The 24470-nt window shown below is 37.6% G+C and overlaps 1 protein-coding gene across 1 annotated transcript in view; it reads right to left on the reverse strand.

Annotated features, from left to right (window-relative positions):
• Positions 1-23208, reverse strand: part of LOC129425869 (sickle tail protein) — a 159317-nt gene extending 136109 nt beyond the window's left edge. Inside the window, exon 1 of the mRNA XM_073864263.1 lies at positions 22970-23208. Within this exon, the coding sequence (XP_073720364.1) occupies positions 22970-23042 (73 nt within the window). The 5' untranslated portion in view covers positions 23043-23208. The remainder of the gene's footprint in view (positions 1-22969) is intronic.
• Between the last annotated feature and the right edge of the window lie 1262 nt (positions 23209-24470).

Below are 24470 nucleotides of genomic sequence, written 5' to 3' on the forward strand. Positions count from 1 at the left end.
CAAATATATGAAGAGTTTCGTGAGATAACCACTGTTTTTTTAATTGTTCAGAAATCTTGTTTTTCGGTTGTGCATTTCAATTAATTTTAATTCAACTGCAGTTGGTTTGTTTTGATTTAAACCTTCATAACTTAAAAAATACAGCTAAGTAGCGCCATAAAACAAAATAATAACATGATAACATAATAATAAACATGTTTTGAGAAAAATGTTAAAAAATGGATTTATCTCGTTTTGCAACGAAACTCTTCATATATAGAGATGAGAAATAAAAACCAGCTTTGTCCAGCTATGATCAGCTGTGAGGCCGAGTTTTCGATGTTGTCATAAAAAGGTTGGTTGTTTTTAGTCACATGACCCGCTTGCGGCTTCCAAAACTCTGTCTGTAAATAATGCCGTAAAAAACTATCGGCGAACACAGCAGCCACATATCGTCCAATGCCGATAAACATAAAACATGCAAAAATCGGGCCTATATATTGGTCTATCACTACTTTTAACGGTCCCAAACGAGGCATAAGGGTCTTATCTAGTAAAATGATTGTCATGTTCGGCAAGAAAAAAAATGCACTTTTAACCACAACTTCTTGTCTGTGTTACCTCACGTAATGCGTAATGACGTTGGAAGCATAACGCTTGTGAAACTACCGCCCCGGTGTTTACAAGTGTGGAGAAGAGGACCGTTCCGACGTTGTTGTACGTAGAATGATACTAATTAATGTCCGTATGTTAGTTTATTGATTAAAATGGTCCGCAAATGTGCGTTTCACTTATGTAACTGTGACCTTTCGACGTGCTTATGCATTACATAAGGTCACGCTGGCACGTCACACAGATAGTGCAAGACGAGAAGTTATGATTTAAAAGTGCATATTTTTGAATTTCTTGCCAAAAGTGCATATTTTTTCGCAAGATAAGACCCCTATGCTTCGTTTGGGATTGTTTAGAGGCCTTTGAAACTGTGTTGAAACTGCGGTTTTAAACTGCATTAAAACTGTAAACTGTTGGGGTCCAATAGTCTATTAAATTGAGAAAAATCCTGAAATGTTTTCCTCGAAAAACTTAATTTATTCTTGACTGAACAAAGGAAGACATCCACATTTTGGATGATATGGGGGTGAGTAAATATCTAGATTTTTTTTAAGAAAGCTGAGTAATCCTTTAAGCAATCTGCTAAATCAATTACACTAAACTCACTATATTAACTCACTTGCCAAAACTTTGATTAGAGAAACAAAATAAACTTACCACTTTTTACTAGTGATACAAATTGAATTTGTCATTTAAATGTCATTAAGTGTTATGTTTTTTTTTTAAAGTTTCCTCCATGTGTTTAAAAAATAAAATCAATCATCCAATAATAATGATATAATTAAAATTGATAAAATTATATTTTATTTCATTTGGAGACCGATTCACCTAAAATTAAATGAAAACAGTACAATAATGTGTTAAGCCATGCAGCGTTGGGTCCATATCACTGGAAAACAGTTTAATAAATTCATTAGCGTTTTAACACTCAATAACATTTAAATGTAATGTTAACCCATAAAGCTAGGTAGTTTCTTAAGTTTAATAATTACTTTCTCATGATTATAAAAGATTTATGACAAGTTATGATGTTTTGGTTTATGTCAAGTTGTCATAACAAAGACAATTCAAACAATGTCATCTTTACATTAAAAATGACATAATTGATTGAACAAATGACTCTTAATGACAGTTGTCATAAAATCTTCGTGTTCATGACACGTGTCATGTCATGATTATGAAGGTGTCATGTCAGTCTTATGAACACCCCTTCAAGTAAAGTGTTACTGAATATTCAAATCCATGCTTCATTGTAAGCTATATCACAAATAGTAAAGGGTCTCAGCTGCACACTGCATGTTTAAAGCAGCGGTTCATATTGAAACTGCTTTGGGCGACACCCTCAACACCATACAGCTGCACTGTCCTCACTCACACGGGTCGGGTATAATTACAGAGAAATATTATAACCAAAACATAAACATAAAACTGAACCCTGCGCCAAGACACGTGGATTCTTTGAGGTCCTGAGGAATGACTTTTATAAACTTCATTGACTTGCTGAATATGTTTTGGTCCATGTGTGCACTTGAAAGTGTGTCAAGTTTACGGCATCAAAGAAATTCTCGCACACTGCTGTAATGTTATTATGGGGAAAGTCTAGTGTTTCATGTTTAGAAAACTGTTATTTTGGACAAAATAGGATTAGAAGAACCGACAATGCTGGCACGAACAACACAGTATCACATGGATTCATTCATACACACATACTGTACTGTATAAATGCTCTGAACCTCAGCAATTTGCATATCGTAATGAATGATTCAGCTCAGGCTCCTGTGTGCTGCCAACATGTTGCTGAAATCAGATTTGTTACCTGAGCTGCTGGGCTTTGAACATCAAAGCCGCCTGGAAGTATTCTATTGCGTAAGTTCAACAAATGGGAGTGTACTATGATAGTGTATATTTGAGGTTAAAATATGTGAAGCTAGCGGCTGTTTCATTAACTAATTACAGGGAAAAAAGACGTGGAAATGCCCCACACGTTGTTTCACAACCACCATATTAACAAGGTGATAAAAGTTTTTAAAGCATTGCAAATTTATAGAAGTAGTCATTCCTGAAAAATTCCAGGAAAGTATCCAAATAGCTGATTGACCATTTATTTATCCCAATTCATTTAGTCTCCCTATTGGAAAAACATACGCTTGCACTGGTCAAATATAAGCTGCCAAGAGGTCTAAAAGTTGTCTGCCAGTGTCAATGGAAAACTGGACAGTCATGCATTCAGAATAAAGTTGACGGAGTTTGGGGAAGACTTTTCTGAATAAAATCCTTTCTGACCGAGTATAACTCTCTTGTAAAGTGGATTTGGGATATGGAATTGCACTGAATGAAACTAATAAATCTAGTGGTTAGCATTTTGCAGCTCATTCTGGCTCCCAGGAGAAATGTGTAAAATCCAGCCCACCCTGTTGGCTGCCTCTCTTCGTGTTTATTTCACAGTGTCTGAGCATGTATATGTCTACGAGCGTGTATGAGAAGTTCTGTAAGAGGTACTGATAAAGAGTCACTTTCAAATCCTTTTTTAAATCCATAAAAAAAACTCTGTATTTGTGTATTAATATGTTGGGCTTTTTTGGGTGGGCCACAATTTTGAAGAAGTTCAGTACATTGTAAGTTATGCTTAAACAAATTGGGGAAATAATATTTTGCATTTAATCTAAAAATGTCAGACCTTGTTGTCTGGGTGTAAACTTTATAATTGCAAATCTGTAGTAACAGTGACTTCATGTTTATGTGTTAGTTCGCTCTATAATCATGCGCAACCAAAACAACAATGGTGGCCTACAGGACTGTGATTGTGCTGCTTAAGATATTGGGCTCTATCATACACCCGGCGCAATGCAGCGCAATGTGCGACGCAAGTGTCTTTTGCTAGTTTCAACCCGGCACAATTATCATTTTCACGTTTAGCGTCACGTTGTTTAAATAGTAAATGCATGTGCACCCAATTTTGCGCCCATTGGTGTTCTGGTCCGAAAACGAGGTGTGTTCAGGCGCATTGTTGGCGCGTTGTTATTTTGAGGAAACTAAAATAGACTATGCCATGGACCAACTAAAACCTGGTCAAGTCTAAAGTCAATGCCGCAATATTGTTTTTGTTATTTAATGAGCATGTTAGTAATATGCGCCTATAAACGGGACAACAACACGCGTTTGCTTATCACACACACGGATGCGCAGCAGCACATAAATGTTTTAAAATATGAAAAATCAAAGGATTAAAATGTAAAAGATTATTATTGAGTCTCATGAACATAAATGAGGATATATTATGAGGCGTTACAAGACGTAAAGAACAGCTTCACCTGTAGCCTCGTAAGTAATTATGTTTTGCTTTAAACAAATGCAAATATTGCATCTATTTTTAAATGTTTTTTTATGCTACCCCACGGATTTATTGTATGATGACTCTGTACCTGTGTGTATGACAGGCCCGGATTGGCCATAGGGAGAACCGGGAGGATTCCCGGTGGGCCGGTCTGTTTTTTTTTGGCCACGAGGGCCGGTGTTGTCATGCCACCGGGATGACGCGTATTTGCGGGTGAGAGATGTCTCCGCCGCTTTATGCACAAGTTGATTGTGTCCCGAGTCCCGACCACTTATTGGAAGAATTCTTGCATTAGGGTTCATTGACATCTAACACGCATGGGAAACGCAGGACGTGCCGCTGTCTTCTGGTTTTCAAAGCGCTTACTTGGACACGAGTTTTGTTTCAGACGCATATTGAGTGCGCTTGCCGGCCGCGCGTCTATTTAAAATAAACTTGAGCCCGTCTTTTGAGTGCGCTTGCCGGCCGCCCGTCTATATTTTAAATAAACTTGAGCGCGTCTTTTGAGTGCGCTTGCCGGCCGCGCGTCTATATTTTAAATAAACTTGAGCGCGCCTTTTGAGTGCGCTTGCCGGCCGCGCGTCTATATTTTAAATAAACTTGAGCGCGTCTTTTGAGTGCGCTTGCCAGCCGCGCGTCTATATTTTAAATAAACTTGAGCGCGTCTTTTGAGTGCGCTTGCCGGCCGCGCGTCTATTATATTTTAAATAAACTTGAGCGCGTCTTTTGAGTGCGCTTGCCGGCCGCGCGTCTATTATATTTTAAATAAACTTGAGCGCGTCTTTTGAGTGCGCTTGCCGGCCGCGCGTGTATTATATTTTAAATAAACTTGAGCGCGTCTTTTGAGTGCGCTTGCCGACCGCGCGTCTATTTTAAATAAACTTGAGCCCGTCTTTTGAGTGCGCTTGCCGGCCGCGCGTCTATATTTTAAATAAACTTGAGCGCGTCTTTTGAGTGCGCTTGCCGGCCGCGCGTCTATATTTTAAATAAACTTGAGCGCGTCTTTTGAGTGCGCTTGCCGGCCGCGCGTCTATTATATTTTAAATAAACTTGAGCGCGTCTTTTGAGTGCGCTTGCCGGCCGCGCGTCTATTATATTTTAAATAAACTTGAGCGAGTCTTTTGAGTGCGCTTGCCGGACGCGCGTCTATTATATTTTAAATAACTTGAGCGCGTCTTTTGAGTGCGCTTGCCGGCCGCGCGTCTATTATATTTTAAATAAACTTGAGCGGGTCTTAATACAAACGGGCTGGCCTCTTAAAGGAAAAGAATTTACAAAACGTATTTTTTTATCCAAGTCAGATGAATTCTCTATGAATAGTCTATGAATTATTGCAAGAGGAACAAACATCTATTTGATGCAAAACTCATTAGTTTATTTGAAAAAAGTAGTTTTAAAAGTATATCCATGATGTTTTCTTTTTTTTTTTTACCACAATGTAGGCCTACCTTAGATCATGTCTATTGCTAAATAACGTAGGCTAAGTACTAAAAGACTTTTTTTCCATTTGTTTCCAATGCATACTTGATAAATCTTGCTTGTGTATTGTATATCAGGGGTTTCCAAACGTTATCAACCCAACAGTTAATCTCAAGACTCACCATTTTTTAGAAATAGAAATATAGAGGAAAACACAAACACATTTGTTTCCTTTAGTTTTTGAATAAGTTTACTTTAGTAATATTATGGTATTATGGTAGGGCTGCATGATTATGGCAAAAATTATAATTGTTTACTGCATTTGCACGGAATATGAAATTATATATTTGAAAAATACAGTGAATTGCAAGGCTGCAGAGAACAGTGCACTACTGCAGACTTATACTAGTACTGAGGGTTTAAAGATATTATTTTAACCCTTAAGAGTTCCTAGGGACATTTTGTGCCATTTTGATTTTGATTTTTAAACCATCTTGACTGTGATGATTGAATATTGCCCAAACTTGCCAAAGGTTAATCATTTTTGATACATTTTAGAATATTGGTTTCAGTTTTTTAAATTAGCTTAAAATGGCTAAGCTACGCAAAAACCGACTAATGTGTTCCTTCGGACAAAAAATGCCCCATTGAAAACCATTATAACTACCATTTTTGACCCCCCATTTATCTTAACATAAACTAATACATACCTTTATGTCAATATATCATTTTAAACTACTGGCCTTGAAGTTTAAATTTTTATACTTGTCCACCAGGTGGCGCTACTTTTTACCATTTCATGCATTCATCAAAATGTCACAATTTTTGCTGTTTTCTGCGGACCGCATAGCTGCTGAAAAGATAAACCTTTAATGTTGAAAATTGGTGTGTGTGTAAAAAAAGTGTGTCTGAGTGGTAAGGGGGTGGGGTGATGTCGGGGTGGGGTCGGTGATGAGTGGGGCAGGGGGGCATATTCAACATATCCAAATTCTTCTCTCTTTGAAAGGCACATTCTGCGTTATAAACTAATTCAGTAATAAAAACGATGAGAGGCCAGAACCGAAACAAAATCAATCTTCATTTTGTTTCTCGCTCATGTTGTTTATGCAAATACACTGTTATAAGTATGAACAGTATAGCAGAAGTAGTGAAAATGGCAAGGCATTACAGCACACATAAGACTCCTGAAATAATCATTCACTTCAAGAGCGAGGATGGCTCCTCATCTTCCTCCGAGGATTCTGAGGTCGACACGGAGGCCTCAGAGGTAGAAGTAGACCAGCTGGAGTCTAATTCATTAGAGAGATCTTCAGAAGACTTGTCAGAAGGTGAGAGCGGAGAAAAGATGGATGAAGTGGCGGCAGGATGGACGTCAAAAATTGAAAAATCTTCTGGTTTCCCACAAACATGGAGACGCTCCGCTACTTTCCAGCAGCCAGAGATTTGATCCCAGCGCTCACACTCTATGCCACTGCCCGAATCAGCCCTGACTTCAAGCTTTTCATTGATGCTGATGCATGAAATCCTGCAGCATATTGGGGCCATGACAAACCTACATGGGAGACAGTCACAGACTGGAGAGATCTTGAGACAGAGAAACTGCAGGCTTATGTGGGTCTGCTCATTCTGACCGGTGTTTACAGATAAAAAATTAATTAGCTCTCAGTCTCTGGAGTGAGAAATCAGGACAGGTCACTATTTGGGCTACGATGTCCCACAAAAGGTTTTACGACATCAGCTGAACACTGTGGTTCGATTAACGTTAACATATTGGCATTTAAAGGGTTAAAATTTCCACAAATTTAATTAATATTTGACATGTATGTTTCAGGAAGAAGTAGTGTTAAAAGATTTAATAGTTTAAAGTGGAAAAAATATTGATGTATGGTATTTTTAGAGCAGGTTTTGGGAAGGTGTCATTTTGGTGTCATTTTGGCCTTAGGATCACAAGTGTGAGTTTTGTATAAAATCTGACCCTGTTCAAAAAATAACAATGCATCAAAATCAATGTTGCTACCAATCTTTGACCCATCCCAGGGTATAATAATAATTATAATCAAATGGTAGTTCAAATGTTTTTTTGTGGGAAAATTTTTAGTTTTTAGTTTTTTTCTGTTAAAAAAACATGGACTAATGTAAACAAACAGGCATATAAAGGGTTAAAATTTCCACAAATTATATTAATATTTGATATGTATGTTTCAGGCAGAAGTAGTTCTAAAAGACTGCATTGTTTAAAATGAAAGAAAATATTGACGTGTGATATTTTTAGAGCAGTTTTTGGGAAGGTGTCATTTTGTGGCCTTAGGAACACTTAAGGAAGTTTTTTATAAAATCTGACCCTGTTCAAAAAATAACAATGCATGAAAATCAATGTTGCCACCAATCTTTGACCCATCTCAGGGTATAATAATAATAATAATCACATGGTGGTTCAAATGGGTTTTTTGGAAAATATTTAGTTTTTTTGTTTTTTTATGTTAAAAAAACATGGGCTAATGTAAACAAACAGGCATATAATGGGTTAAAATTTCCACAAATTATATTAATATTTGATATGTATGTTTCAGGCAGAAGTAGTTCTAAAAGACTGCATCGTTTAAAATGAAAAAAAATATTGACGTATGATATTTTTAGAGCCGTTTTGGGGAAGGTGTCATTTTGTGGCCTTAGGAACACTTAAGGAAGTTTTTTAAAGGAACTCTTGAGGGTTAATAGTCAGTCGTGAACTAAAGTGGGCCGGTCTAAGGCATGAAACTCCAGGGCTGAAAATGAGTCCCACTCCGGCCCTGGTGTATGATGAGATGAGAACCATTTTTAAGTAATGCTTTTCAAAACACTCACGGCGCTGTCTGAGTGCTGAAAGCTCTCGTAAATTCTTTATCTCCTGTTTGTTACAATTGAAGTATTTTTTTAGAGTACAAACCATTCATTTACAGATATTAAAAGCCTGCTAATTTTTCTTCCATGACTGAAAGAAAACAACTTTTAAAGGTTTTAATACCAAAAAAATAACAGTTCAATACAAATTAAAACAACGCAATTTTTTAACATTAATCTTAAACTGGTGCTCTTCTTCCTCTGCTTGGTTTTTCAGTTCACAAATTCCGCCATCTAAATAGGAAATCGGCATGGCCCCAGCGCAACTGGCTTTTAAATGGGATGAGAGCTGAGACTCTCATTGGTTTATTGCACGTTACGCCCAAAACACACCCATTACTCATTATGGGGAATAGGAACAACCCATTTAGGCTGTGCGCTTGGTGCACAAACCATTTTTCCTGTTGTTTAATTAGCAAAAGTGGAATCGGACACACACATTTAGACTGTGCGCTTTAGACAATGGCCCTCATTTATCAAAAGTGCGTACACCAAATATCCAGCGTACACCTTGCGTACACCCAAAACCACGGTGACTTTGAGATTTATCAATATGGACGTTGGCGTACGGCACGCTCAAATCCTACGCCAGCTCAGGAGGTGGTGTACGCACATTTTGAGTTAGTGCAAAAATGCGCAAACACTTCCTAACACCACAAAACCCACTGACAAACTAAAATATATGATATATTATGACCCACTGTAAAAAACATAGTAATTATAAACGCAGTGTTTATTTTTATGCAACAATGTTCAATGTTTAATTTGTGAGACTTTAAGCATTTGATTTGTATGCATATGTATTCCTTCAGTTGAGAGCCTGTGCGCTTTACCTGATGTTTCAGAGCGAGCATGTGAACGGAGCTTAGTGGGAGCGGAGCCTTGAGCGGTGCGGTAATATTACCACCAAAGCGCCTTTCCGAAAATTCCGCTCCCTCAGCACCGCTCGTTGAACCCAGAACGCCCTTTGATAATTTGCTAGATCGAGAATCTGTAAAAACGTCTAGCAATAAGTTATGGAATTCAAGCCTTATACATAAAATGTAAAGTAAAAATCAAAGTTAAGATTGAGCAGGAAGAAAAAATTGAAAGGGACTGCGGAGAGACTGTAAAGAGTTAGCAAATATTCATCCTGGAATCTGAAGCGGCACATTGCAAGAAAGCACAAGGATGTGCTACGAAAACATGGTAATGCAATAAAACTAAGGTAAGCTAGTTACATACCATTCGATGATAAATAAATACATATGAGGTAAGGTAAAATGCTTATGTTGAATGGAGCCGTAAATCCGATCATGCGATCATGACATGCGGACAAAATTATGGCCACGAATTATCTTTTATGCTACATTATGGACACTTCTTTTTCTTATTTAGTCTAAAGTATGGCCATAAGTTTAGAATTTGTTCCCAATATTCAACAGTTTGTTCCTTGGAATTAATTATTATAATATTTCGTAATTACTATTACAATTATTATTACTTCAAATTATGAATTAGCTTAGTAAAACATGTGGATGTCGTGGAAACAAATTGTTAATTTGAATTATATCCGGAGCTCCATACCAATCTAAGATACAGCTAACAAACAACTTTATGTAAATACAGAACAACACGCTACAAAAGTTACTACATCATTTAAAATATTATTTTAAAAAACTTAACCGAACCATTAAGCAGACATATAATTTAGATGTAGGCAACAGTAAATAATAATAATAATACATAATTATTCTTCTAAATATCAATATTAATAATAAAAATAATAATAAGAATATTACAAATTGTCATCCAATTATTAATGTGTCTTTAATCCCACTCTTTAAACTCCCAAATAAAACAATTTTGTTTCTTTTCACTTCCCCGGTTTCTCTTCTTTGCCGTCTTTCGTGTGTCAATGGCGTAAAATGAGGGCGTGGGGGAGGCGGAGAATAGAATTTATTTGGGCTTGTTATTCTAATGACGATCGTTTTCAGCCGCGGCATTTATGAAGGGCAGGTATTGCGTACACCTGAATATCAACGGTACGCACAGTTTCATAAATCAGGCGGTGAGAGGAGTGTAAGCATAATCTTACGCCAACATTTACGCCCGTTTCTACGCAAGAATGATAAATGAGGGCCATTGTGCTTAGATCGTTGAAATAGGGCCCATTGAGTTTATTACAGCTTCTAAGTTTATACAATTTTGCCATAATCCAGGGCAGTAATAAACTTATCCAATCATCAGTCTAAACAAAACTTCTTGATTCTTTCGCTATCTTGATAGTTTGCATTTATCTATCTGTAGAAAAATGCATGTGTGCACACACAGGCATGTAGTGTTTCTTTACAAAGTAGCATTGCCATCTACTGGCCTGGCACACATAATACAGCATTTTTAGTTGTGTTTTGTGTAAACGCTGATCTTTTTGACACAGCACTGGCATGTGTATAACCTTATTCACACAGCACTTTGGTCCCAGAAAATTTCTGTAAAATTGGCAAACAGGCTTCTGTGTAAACACAAACACAGTGTTTCCTCTAGGATTTTTTTCAGCTGTGGCGGCAGGGGGCGCCCATGATGATTATAAATGTACATTATTTTTTTTAAAGTAGAATATAGGCTACGGTAAACTAACATGTATTTTTTATCATTTTCATGCTGTCATTTACTTTTCCTCATATTTATAGCATATTGCTTTTCTATGTTTGATCTAAAATGTATTTTCTTAAAAAACGTTACATAGCTACGTACGTAGTTCGGATATTTCATTGTAGTTTTAATGTAGTGTGCATTGCAAGTTGTGCTCGTGTTTAGCGTTACAGAGCTGTTGCAAACTCACGCACAGTCCTGTTTGATAATCCGCACCGCTGTGATTGACCGAACATCCATCAGCAGCAATTTTATTTCACACCCGGTCCGGACCAATTGACATAAAGACCCCGAGCCGGTCACACCGCAAATCGCGCAGTTGAATAGAAACCTTTAACGGTCTTCAGACAGATCTTAAACACAAAGCACGGGGCCATTTAAAAACGAGTCGAATTTTGGTCTTGGATGTTAGACCCGCATTTTACTCTTGTCTATTGAGTCCCGACCTGCATCTACAACACAAATGACACGCGAATAGTCTATTATTACACCCGTTAGATCAAATCCCGCGGGTACCCCGACCCTGCTGTTTCGTCTGAAAACAGATAAAACAGTCTCACCGTCTGCCTCAAGTTTCTATTACCAACGTTCTTCTCTTCCACGGGAATAATGTAAGTTTCCTTACAAACAGATTCGACTATTAATGTCTTGCAGTCGCATATAAGTAGTATTCAGTATTTAGCCTTTTTTTTTGGACAAATATCATATAATTTAATGTGAAACTTTGTGAGTGTCGATCTAAAGCACAGAAGATTGATTGACAGCTGAGCGGCCAGCAGCGCGCTACTGCGCTTATAGCCTATATTCTGAATAACTAATGACCAGATAAGTTGATAATATGACACAGTGTACAGTGATTCCAAATGAATGTCCAAAAAACTCGTAATATGTTAAATCGAAAGTTTAATAATGTCTTTTCTCGCAGCCCTGCGCTGCGTCCGCGTTGAACATCAAATGCGTGATGACCTTGCACCTTAAATTACCCTAAATTTATAGTCATAAAGATAAAAGTAAAACAATATTCGAAACTTCAAATTATGTATTTTTATTTGTGTAAACTCACAATAAGGAGAAAACTTTGTGCTTACTTAAAATCATTAAAAACATGACGTGCTTTCTGCTGCTTTGGTCAGCGCGTCACAAAAAAAAAAAACAGAAACTCAAATACTTTTTTATTCGTTTTGTCAATTTAATTATTATTTAAGTGTAACATATTTAGGCGTATTTATTTTATTATTATTTCTCAAAACAGAGACGTAGCCTAATCATCCTCTGTTGATTTAAATCTATTTGTTCATTAAACTAAACCCATGGAAGAAATTATGATACTTTAGGAGATTTATTTATAAATGAGTTAACAACGCGAATCCAGAAAGGAATTTATTTCTAAGACAGCCAGTCTGGCAGAGCGGACATTTATGTAGCTTTTTTGCGAGCTGCCGCCGTGGGTTTTGTCTAGAAGGGATACAGCAAATGCCGAAAAGTTCTTCTATCCACAACCGCAGGCGTGGCGGGGATGTTTTAGGCATGGCGGGCCGCCACGGGTGAATGTATATAGCGGAAACACTGCAAACACATTCGTAAAATTCTAGGATCGCTCCCAGAAATGGGACCTAGTAACATCACTCGCTCCTTATGATCTTGAAACATGTACGCGTGTGGTATATCAAGAGAGAAATTACAGATTATTATCAAACTTCAAATGATGTGGAAAAAACCTATGCAAGAATTTAAATACGTCACTTGTCTTTCCGAGATTTTTACGATAGCACACACATATTGAAAATCATTGGCAGTGTGAATTGGCAGGATGACTTTTTTGCTTAATGTGTGAATTTAAAAAAATGCTAATTTCCTGTTTTTTACTACATTGTTGTCATGTATCCTTAGAAATATGCACAGTCAAGCATGCTTCAGATTTCTACATGTAAATGAAAAAATCTAGTTCGCAATATACAGATTGATCTGTGCATTTGTTCAGCACATGTGTCTTTCTCGATGTGTGTGTGGCCATGTGCTCGTCGTGTACTCCCCTCAGCAACACTTTTATAAGAATGTTTAGTCTGTCGTTAATGCTGCAGAATTGAATAGTTAATTTTTGTGGCTGTGGCGGTCATATTAAGTGCTTCTTACCGTGAGAACGGCCCCAACGCTTCAGAGGAGTGAAAGAGAAACCTCTCATTTACCTCTTCACTTCAAGTGTGATTCATACCTTCCTGACCAGAGGAATGAGATGAGAGAAACAGAAATCAGCTGCCTAACAGCCCGAGACAATGCTCAGGATTTGCATTAAGGTGGAGGCTGCGGTGCCGGTGTTATTTTAGAAGGTGGAACTTAAGAGCCTTTGCAAGGCGAGCAGTAAATCTGCACAAAAACAGATGCAAAAGATGTCTGGGGAACACAGTTACTTTACACTGTGGAAATCCCTTTGCTCTTCACATAATAAACGTACATCTTTCCAGCCATTTTGGATTATTATTTCTTAAAGAAATAGTTCACCTAAAAATGACTTCTGTCATCAGTTTTTCTATGGTAAGTATACAATGCCAGCATATAGTGACTACTATCTGTCATTACTCTCCACAAAAGCACAGTAAAAATACAATCACTACAATTTATGAGATCTGTAACAAAACGTTCATGGATGGGCTCACAGGGCCATTGGAAGGCTATTTCTCATACCAAGGCCAAGGACAACTTTACTTGCTTGTTCTCCCTGAAGACTCAATCTTATAAAGCCATAATTCTTGTACAAACTACTCTGCATGTTTAATTAAACTTTCTTTATTGATTCCCTTAAACTTTTCCCTTATTTCTTTCTATCCTTTAATTCTTTATCCTTACAAGCTACTCACATTTCCGCCCACTTTTCCATCTCATTAACACAAACATGATATACAAGGACAATCTTAGCACTTATCAAAGCAAGGAAAATATATAGCCACTGTACACTCATTTAGATGTAGCAATGAAGGGTGAAAACTGGCAAACATTCATGGGAAAAGAGAGGCTGTTTACACCAATGGTTCTCAAACTAAGGCCGTGAGATGGTGCCAAGGGGGCCTACATTTTATGACATTTAATAAAATACATGAATTTATCATGAATTCTGTGTAATTAAACCCCCCAAAAATAAGGCTATTAACCAACAGCACTACACCAGTGTTAAAGGAATAGTCTACTCATTTTCAATATTAAAATATGTTATTACCTTAACTAAGAATTGTTCGATAGCATTTAGCTTAGCCCCATTCATTCAATGGTACCATTTAGAGATAAAGATAGAAGTGACCAAACACATCAACGTTTTTCCTATTTAAGACGAGTAGTTATACAAGCAAGTTTGGTGGTACAAAATAAAACGTAGCGCTTTTCTAAGCGGATTTAAAAGAGGAACTATATTTTATGGCTTAATAGCACTTTTGGGAGTACTTCGACTCGCCTGAAAAGTCCGCTCCCCTTCTCACTCTCATAATGGGAGAGGGAGGGTGTTACTGCGCCGAGTCGAAGTACTCCCAAAGGTGCTATTGCGCCATAAAATATGGTTCCTCTTTTGGATCCGCTTGGAAAAGCGTTGCGTTTTGTTTTGTACCACCAGACTTGCTCGTATAACTACTCGTCTTAAATAGGAAAAACGTTGATGTGTTTGGTCACTTCTGACTTTGTCTCTAGATGGTACCATTGGATGGATGGGGCTAAGCTAAATGCTATCGAAGCGTCGCAGCCGCTCCAGCGCTTACGTGCACGCACACAGATGACAGAGGGATGTATCAACAATTCTTAGTTAAGGTAATAACATATTTTAATATTGAAAATGAGTAGACTATTCCTTTAAATGTACACTGCTGGTGTATATATAGGTATCATCAGGGCTGGTATCATCTACACCAGCAGTGTACATTTAACAAGTGTTTTTTCTTGCTTTCTTACTTAGTATTTTTGTCTTGTTTTTAGTAAAAATATCTAACAATTCTTAAATTAAGATGTATTTAACACTAGTGATTTTGCTGTGTACATAATTTAATGTCTTCTTTTATTAAAATGTTAAAGGCAGGGTCCATAATCTCTGAAAGCCAATGTTGATATTTGAAATAAACTAAACACACGCCCCTACCCCAATAGAATCTGGACCTTTTTTTGATAGACCCACCCCACACATATGCAAACCAGGCAACGATGTCGGTTAGTAGACACGCCCCTTACTGCTGATGGCTACAAGTGTGTTTTGGCAGTCGGCCTGACTCCCTTTACAAAGCGTTTTTCAGATTTTTTGCACTCTGCCTTTAAGTTTGAGAACTGTTTTTGTCATACATTTTTTTTTGGGGGGGGGCAGCGAAGGATTGCACCGTACACAAGGGGAGCTGCATGCTGAAAAAGCTTGACAACCACTGGTTTACACAACACCGTTTTCAACTTAAAATTTAAACTTTTAATCAATTTTGTCTGTTTATTTACACAGCAACAGCACTTTGCGGCCCTGAAAACCAAAACTTTCTACACTACAAAAACAGAAATTTGTAATTATGACGTAATGCGCAAAAGTTGGCGGAGCCTGCCTTCGACATTTTGGCAGTGAGTCACTGCACGTCACTTGCAGATAACTGAAAATGGGCAAAGAGGCAGGACATGGCTGAGGTGCCTACCCTAATAAAAAATCCAGCTAAGACCAGCATAAGCAGGTGAGCTGGTTTTAGCTGGTGTCCCAGCTTGGTTTTAGCTCGTTTTGCTAGTGTAGCAAGCTGGTCTAGCTGTGTTTTGGTCACTTTTTAAGCTGGTCTAGCTGGACTTAGCTGGTCAGGCTGGAAAACTAGCTGACTCACCAGCTTGACTAGTTTTGCCAGGCTGGGAGGACCAGCTTAAACCAGCTACTGCCACCTTAAACCAGCTAAAACCAGCTACCAGCTTATGCTGGTCTTAGCTGGATTTTAGGGTAGTTGCTAAAACGTTTGCTGCTCGGCGGTAAGTGACCACACCCCTTAACTCTTTCCCCGCCATTGACGAGATAACTGGTCAATTAAGAGAAAACTTTTCCCTGCCAATGACAAGAATTTCCGGCTTTCCGCAATACCGCTATTATCCACCAGGTGTCGCACTTTCGCAACTTATACGTAGCGCCTCACGTGAAAGAGAAAGAACTCCGTGTATGTTTTAAAGATCGCTCTGCATCTGATCTCTATCAAAAGTCCTTCACAAAAATGGAATTATCTCAGCTTTTTGCTCAAAATTGGGTGTTTTTGAAGAAACCTACCCATGTTTGAGAGGTGATGAAAAGAGAAATAATGAAGGTAGGATGAAACTTTTTTTGTTGTTGTTTGAAAGCAGAGGGTCTGTTCTTTCATTTGATATATGGTTTGTTTATATATTTAAAAAAGAAAATTTTCTGAAAGGCATTAAACTTTTGTAAAAATCATGAAAAATGCTGGCGCTGGCAACTTTTTTTAAAAACACTGGCAGGGAAAGAGTTAAATATGCAGATATTTAAGACTTAATCGGATGAGTTCCAAAAAAATTGTCACAGTTGTCAAGAAGGGCAAAATTAGCTTATATAGACAAAAACACTTTGTACCAGACTGTAAACATATTTTTTTCTGCTATAAAGTTCGGCATTTTAAGTTAACATGGGGCGACTATGGGATTTACTCCCTTTTGGAGCCAGCCTCTAGTGGCCAATCAATAAATTGCAGTTTAAGTCACTTTCATGTCGGCTTTATGATAGAGACCGGAAGGTTGCCCCTTGGTTTAGACATCACAGCACATCGCTTACTACTGGCCTTGCATGTATTAATTGATGTTTTTGAAAATTCACATGAATGCACTGCAAAAAAAATGACTTTCTTACTTAGTATTTTTGTCTTGTTTTACTAAAAAATATCTAACAATTCTTAAATTAAGATGTTTTCTTGATGAGCAAAATGACCTAGGAAAATAAGTCTAGTTTTTAGACAAAAAATATAATTTTTAAGCGAATTTGGCAATGGAACAAGAAAAAAAAGTAAACTTTTTCAAGAATTTTTTTATTCTATTGGCAGATTTTTTTGCTTGCTTTAAGCACTAATTTACTTAAAGTTCATATTTTTTGTCAAAAACTTATTTTCCTAGGTCATTTTGCTCGTCAAGAAAATACATTTTAATTTAAGAATTTTTAGATATTTTTACTGAAAACAAGACAAAAACTACTTAGTAAGAAAGTCATTTTTTTTGCATTGTGGGGATCATTTTGTCAATGTTGTTATCTGTATGTTTAAAAACGCAAAGGAAAACGTGTAAGGTTGATTTAGTCTATGGGTCGGTTTACCCTGTGTTTGGGTGATATAACAAGTGTCTGTACTGTCAAAGAGAACATAGTGTCCTATACACACACACACCCCAAAGGTTTATCTCCATGAGTAAGTGGATAAGTTGGTGCTCATGCTGTGAAAGTGTTTCTAACACGGCATGATCCCACACTGTAAGAGCCAATCAGACACAGTCTCAGACGGCTTTATCACCTTCAACACACACACACACACACACACACACACACACACACACACACACACACACACACACACACACACACACAATTTCGTAAATGGCATTATTCATCTCACCCATTCATTTCATTGTGTCTTGATTTTCTGAAGAAAAATAAAGTTGCCTACCAAATATTACTTGTCCACAAGACAAAGTATTTAAGGGATGTTGAAAAGAGCAGACACTTTTGGCATGTCGTCTGTAATACAGAAGCTTAACTGTGAGACTCGACTGAAGGTCAAAGATCCCCACGTGGGGAAAACTATAAAGAAACTGGGGGGAAAGAGCTTCCAGAAGAATTATTGGGCGGAATGATGTAAGCGGTTGTCTGTGATCGCGGGGTTATCTAAACGCCCCCGTTCTGAAGTTTCATCAGGAGCTCTGTTTGATATATTAGCTGTCCTCAAGTGGACACAAAGAGGGTGGGGGGGATGAAGTGGGGGTGTTTTTCAGAAAGTGATCCAGCAGTTTTTAAGTTCTCTCCACTTTTCCGTTTTGAGAAACCTGATACCTATCTAAATATGCGTTGCATCCCAGTGCATGTTCAACAGTATGTGCATTTGTTTGCTGTCTTTATTTATTGCTTGAAGAGTTGTTTTTATAGCCCAGGGGACACAATGGAAATCACAGTTAAATTTAATTATCAACTTTGTCTTACAGGTTTCTCCAGCTTACAAATACAACCACATAAATCATTCATTCTCTGCTGTTCGGGTATAGTTGCAGAAACAAATATTAAACTATAGCAGAGACAATTGAGTTTAAATGCAAATCTTTGCTTTTTGATAGCAGACAACACACGCTAAAAGGTAGCAAAGCTGTCACTGCGGTGGTGGTAAGTAACCTTTCAAAACGTACACCTTTGTACTGTCTTAAAGTACACATTAAAGGGTACGGTCCCAGGGACAGCTTTTCTGCCCTTTATTCTGACAAGATCTTCCCTGAACATCTAGAACAAGAGACACATCTAAGATTAGTTGGAGAAATATCCGAGAAGCAGGAGATCAAAATCTGATCTCTATTCATTGCTTGCTAGGAGAAACAGCTGACTTAAAGATCTAGTTTATGATTTTTATGCACAATTTCACAGTGCACAGATGTTTATTTTGTCTCTGTTTTGTCTTTCTCTGGCATTCTTCTTTACTAATCAGCAATGCATTTTTTACTACACACACACGCACGCACACACACTCATATATGCTGAGCTAATACCACTTGAAGGGATTTGTCGGGTCTGGCAGTTCTCCACTGTGTTGGCACTCACGTGGTACTGTATGTCAGTTGCCCTGTCACCATGGAGATCCAGCGCTTTCCTGCCCTGTCATCCACGGATGTGTGTCTGTACCTGAGCTTGCATTTCTCCACACACGCGTGCATGCACATGCAGCCATCCATTGCTCCGGGGCCTCTCTCTATCACTGCACTGGGTTAAACTGATGAGCCAGAAAATTAAACCCAGTCCTCATGTATCTCAAATCCAGAGTCACTTCAAAGCGGCACCGAGGAGAGCATCATATGGCCATGTGCAACATCTGCATCCAATTAGAGCTTTACATGAACAGGATCCCCAAACCCTGTCATGACCAATCAGCCAATCACAAACAGTTTTAACTGCATCCAAATCCTTAAAATAGATTTAGCAGCCATTTGGAAATAAAGTCAAAAGCCGGCAGAACTGTCTTTGATTTCGAAAAGATTTTTCTATAATAATTTTGCCGTGTAAGCTTAATAAAGTTTTTGTATATAATCATCTGGTTTTATTAAAAATGCTTCAATAAAGAACCCACAAAAGATTCTTTGTAGTGAAAAATATTCTTTAGACTATAAAATGATACGAAATTGTTCATTTAGGAACATTTCACTGAAGAAATATTGAAAATGCAAAGACAACCATAAACCATAAAAAAACATAATTTTTCTCAAATCACCTTCATCAGAAAGATTTTTTGAAGGTTATAAACATCTATGGGTGGTTTCACAGAAAGGGCTTAAGTTTAGACCCAGACTAAAATGCTTGTTTGAGCTGTCCTAAATGAAAACAGCTTGCACTAACATATCTTAAAATATATCAATGGCATTGTTTTGTCTTAAGATGCACACCTGTAATCTTTTGTAAGGTATGTTTGTAAAAGCTACTGAAATGTCTTAAAGCTCACGTAACACACGCTGTTTCTGCATTTCTGATGTTAATCTGGAGTATCTATAGAGTAGTATTACATTAGCTTTACCGAAACTTTCCGATAACGTACGAAAAAAAGAAGAAGGAGGAGTTACTAATTGCACCTCATGACCCGGTTGGGACTTTTCTTTGAAATCCAGCGCATCAAACACACACGCAAAACTCTGCTGTTTTGAAATTAAACAAAGCTTGTCACGTGATGTGATGTTTGTAAGTTCTAGCGTCTCCCGCTGATTGACAGGTGGGCGGGGTTTTCCGGGTGAAGTGCCCATATAAAGAAGTGATACGTATAGAAACCCCTGAAACGTCAGCTGGACCCGTAATCAAAAAAAAAACTTTCCGAAACTTGTATGAACCCTGGTGAAGTGCATTCGGCACAGAAATACTCTGTAACACGCCCAACTGCTTTTTTGACACTGCCTACGTTTAGCATGAGGAAACTCTTTGTTATTACTTATAACTCTATAACTGTGTTAAGTCAGAATGCGTGAAATCCCATTGAACCATTCCTTTAATAAAACTAAGGCCTAGTCCTGGCTTAATCTAAACCCTGCCTGAAAAACGGCCCGACCCGTAAAGCCCTAAATAGAAAAGGTTTAATATAAAGTTGTAAAGGTCTAAAGCAATTTTTCAACTTTTTCAACCAATTTGTGGCTCACTTCATCATCTTGCTTTGTTTTTTACGATGTAATCAGCCCTATCGCTCTGACTGATTTGCTGTTTTTAGTATGCTGCGTATTCGTATAAAAAATCCAAACACTAAAACCTTGGAATAAGAAACTTGGAGCCACTCAAAACTTTACTACCGGTAAGCGTAACTCAGAGTCTTGAATCCATTAGTCTCGAATGGACTGATGCTTTTTGGGTGGGTAGAGGGATTTTGCACCCAGAGAGAAGTGAAAGCGAGAGAATAAAAAGTTTTTTTAAATTTTTACAGCTCTCTGGCTGATATATTGGTCTTTTCCAATAGTCAAGGAGGCTACAAGATTCACCAGTCATTTCAGACGTTCTGATTGGTGAGAGTCATGAAACTTAAAAGGCAGAGCAGCTTAACGTTACATTCACACAGGACAGAAACAATAACGCTTGACAGAAGGCTTGTCTGAAGCATGGCCAACAGCCAATCACATTGGCCGCTACACATGCTCCGGTCTTTTATAAAGGTAATTGGCTGTCTTTGCCTAGGTTATTTGCATAAGGCGATCTGATGGATCTGAAAAGTTGAGAAATGTTCAACTTCTGCCGCGAGCAACGGCAATGACGTGGTGCAGACGGATCCACAATTCAGTTCGGCAACGCTTGACGTCACCCATCACAAGTGAATGGGAAGCGTTAATGCTTACGCCCTGTGTGAATGTACCATAAGGGGCATAGTGTCAAAAAAGCAGTTGGACGTTTGACGTATTTCTGTGCCGAATGAACTTCGCCAGGGTTCTCAGGAAGCCGTCGGATGGATGCAATTCACTTTGTCTTGAGCACACGACGCATCTATTCTCTTTCTGTTTTAACAGTTATAAACTTTCCATTGCGGTGTGAGGATTCCCATGAGAGGATGCTTCAAGGGCATAATTTCTGCACCCAGAAAGCCCATAAACGACTAGAAAGCCCAGTATATGACTTAGGCGCATCAATTCTGCACCCGTAATGTGCATAAAAAGTCCGGTAAAGCGCATAATTCCCAAAATAACCATCTGCACACCAAAGCTTTTTTACTATGACAGTTTTACGCAATTAAGAAAAATTATTTAGCATACTTAATTGATCAAACGTACCTATTATATGTTCTCCTAAACACTGTCATGATTAATATTTACTAATGTTTCCAGTAACTTGTAAATCATTTTAAATTATTGATTTTAACATTTAAAATGATACTAGATGTAGGAGAAAGCACTATACACATTTAATTACAACAGATATCGGTATCAGCTTATATACAGAATTCTGGTATCGGAATCGGATCGGAAATGAAAAAGTGGGATTCGGGACATCCCTAGCACTTACCAACTAAAAGCTGACACGAAATCAACATCACCAAAGAAGTCTGTTTGTGAGGGAAATTTAAGCTGGTTCAGCTTCCCAAAAAAAACAGCATTTGTGAGGGTTTGTGCGAAGTTGTGAGGGAAGCGAAGTTGTGAGGGTGTTTGTTTGTTTAACACTGGATTTCGTTGAAATGGGGCGGCCCCAAGTCGCAGGAGGTAAGTAAAACTGCATCAAATGTCTGTGTTTTGTTTGCATATAATGTAAAATGTAGTGAATCATAAATTTTCCGGAGACAGCGGGATAATGTTTTGTGTTAGTTGCTTGCTTGTGAGTCGCTCCACCAGCGGTACGCCTCCAGGAGCTCTGGTTTATTCGGAAAGAATCGGTACAGCTGATCTGTCTTTTATAAATCTGATAAAGCTAAAGACTCTTCAGATATATGAAGAATGCAATACTACTCTATAGGTACTCAATGATATTAACATGAGATAACAGTGTATGTTATTTAAGACAGTTCAGTGATACATAAACTGAACGCTTTTAAGTTACTGCAGTGAACTAAGTTTTTGTGCACAAAAAGAATAATTTAAATGCATAAATATTTTAAACATAAACCCAAATAGCCCTGCTGTTTCTCTTAAAGAAGATGTGGTTTAATCTCTAGTTAAAAAGTAACATATAGAATAAGCTGTTGAATTTATGGCATAATTCTTAACCAGTAAAGGCAGTATACATTTTCAGTTTGTACAGTTAGTACAACATTAGAAAAAAAAAGAAAAATATGTACCCAATCTGTCACTGGGGCAGTACCAGTTAAATTATATTCTAATATGTACTTTTGAAATACTATTATGTATCCTAGAGGTACTAATAAACTCTTTTTGGTAACAGCATGTACCTCTGAGAAACTACTAATATGAATTCTTAAGGTGCAAAGCTGTACTTTTGAAAGGGTACCGTCCGGTAAAAGCTGGGGTACATATTTTGCAGTCAAGGATCTAATTTAATTCTTTGAAGACTCTTAAAGCATCAGGATACTGTATACATTAATTTGATTGTTTTGATTAGTAGTTCATCACATTTTAGCTAAGAACAGCATTTCTATATGCTGTTTCTTTTACCTAGTGGCATAGAGAAATGTCTTGCATTAGAAGAAATAACAAGAGCAAGCAACTTAAATGTTCATTCAGGTTGCACGACTTCAATGAGATATGAAACGTCATTCATTGTATGTTTTGGGAATAAATGTACATTTCAAACTTTAACTCTGTGGCTGTGTCACAAAACCTATTCAGTGCCTTCCCAGACAGCATTTTTGGGCATCATAGATGCGTTTCTGAGCTCAACGTTTGTGTGTGATCTTGGATTGACCGGATTAAAAGAAATGCTGTTCCGGATTTGAGACACAGTATCAAGAAGAAATTCAAAAATCTTACTGCTGATTTTCGGGCTCCCTTTGCGCTCGCTGGTAGAAGGAAGATCCACGAACTGAACCCGATGTCCGGACATCTTCGTCACCTCACCAGACTGCTCCTCAGCTACCAAATATCCGCCAAACTTTCGCTTATTTAACGGTTCCGTCCGGATTCAAACGCATGGAGCTGTAGGTCGGTGTGGATGCACGACCAGAGGACACAAACTCCTTCATGAGAAGAGAGTGATAGAGGGAGACAGAGTGAGGGAGAGAGAGTGATAGAAAAAGCAAAGGGGTTTTCAGACCAAAAAGTAAATAAATAAATAAATAAATAATGGAACTTAAAGTCCACATGACTGCAGAATTACGTCACTGCAATTTAAAGCATATTGATCTGTAAAATCTTATTTTATTAAGAACTTTTCTTTTTTAAATTCACGTGTCAATTATGCGTTTTCGTAAACATAATTACTAGGCTATGCGTTCATTTTGTAAGAAATAAAAATATAGATATGTAAATTTGACTAAATGCACAGATCGAGGATGCAATGCACGAGGTAGTTATTAAATATCTGATCGTAATCGACCTAAAAGCTTATTATTTTAATTAGTTTGACTCAATGATAACTTTACCAACCTATTATATTATAAATACGCACACCTTTTCTAACACATAGACTGCAGGTACATTTGTATGTCCTGTCACGTGATCTATTAAAAATGATCCACTGTGTTCATTTGATAAATGGCTGCATTATTTCTGAAGTAATGCACTTAACTGCAGTTTGTTCAGACTTTTTCTGCCATCTAGTGTCTAACACGGGGACAACATTAAAAGCATTATTGCTCATCAAGAGATACAGGCCTATCAAAGAAAAATGACCATGTAGGTATTTCACAAAAAAAGCTTGTTTATACTTTTCCATTTTATCTAATTATCCTGTTACCAACCCTTGATATTCTTAATTTCTGATACATCAGCTGACAAGCGATGTATCAAGTGAATGACAGAGAAACCAATGCTATGATCATTTAAAAAAAATAAGTGAGTAAAGATCTTTTAATTCAGAAACTGACTTTCCATTGTGTATATTATCTTTTCACATCATCTAAAACAGCCAAAGGTCTACCTGTAGATCTGGCAACCTCCACCACAGCCATTACCTGTGCACTGACCTTCAAGCTATTTGTTTAACAAACACAGCAATTATCACTAGCAGAGATCTGGTTAAAGCTAGTGATTTTCTTCAGTGATATGAAAAATAATGATCTGCCATGTGGATCAATAATGAAGGTGCCCGCTGCTCATTTCTGGGGATTCATAAGCTGCTCTGAGTAAATTCGAAACATGCAGAGATAAATACAATTAAGTAAAATCTAGATTAAAAAAAGGTTATTTACTTCTGTTTTGTTTATGCAGTCAATTCTAGAACTACGGATACTAACATTGAGTTCAGTAATCTACTGTATGAGAACATGCACCCAATAATAGACTCCCAAGCGAGACTGATATGAGATCATTT

The sequence above is a fragment of the Misgurnus anguillicaudatus genome, chromosome 25 (assembly GCF_027580225.2).
Source record: "Misgurnus anguillicaudatus chromosome 25, ASM2758022v2, whole genome shotgun sequence".
NCBI lineage: Eukaryota > Metazoa > Chordata > Actinopteri > Cypriniformes > Cobitidae > Misgurnus > Misgurnus anguillicaudatus.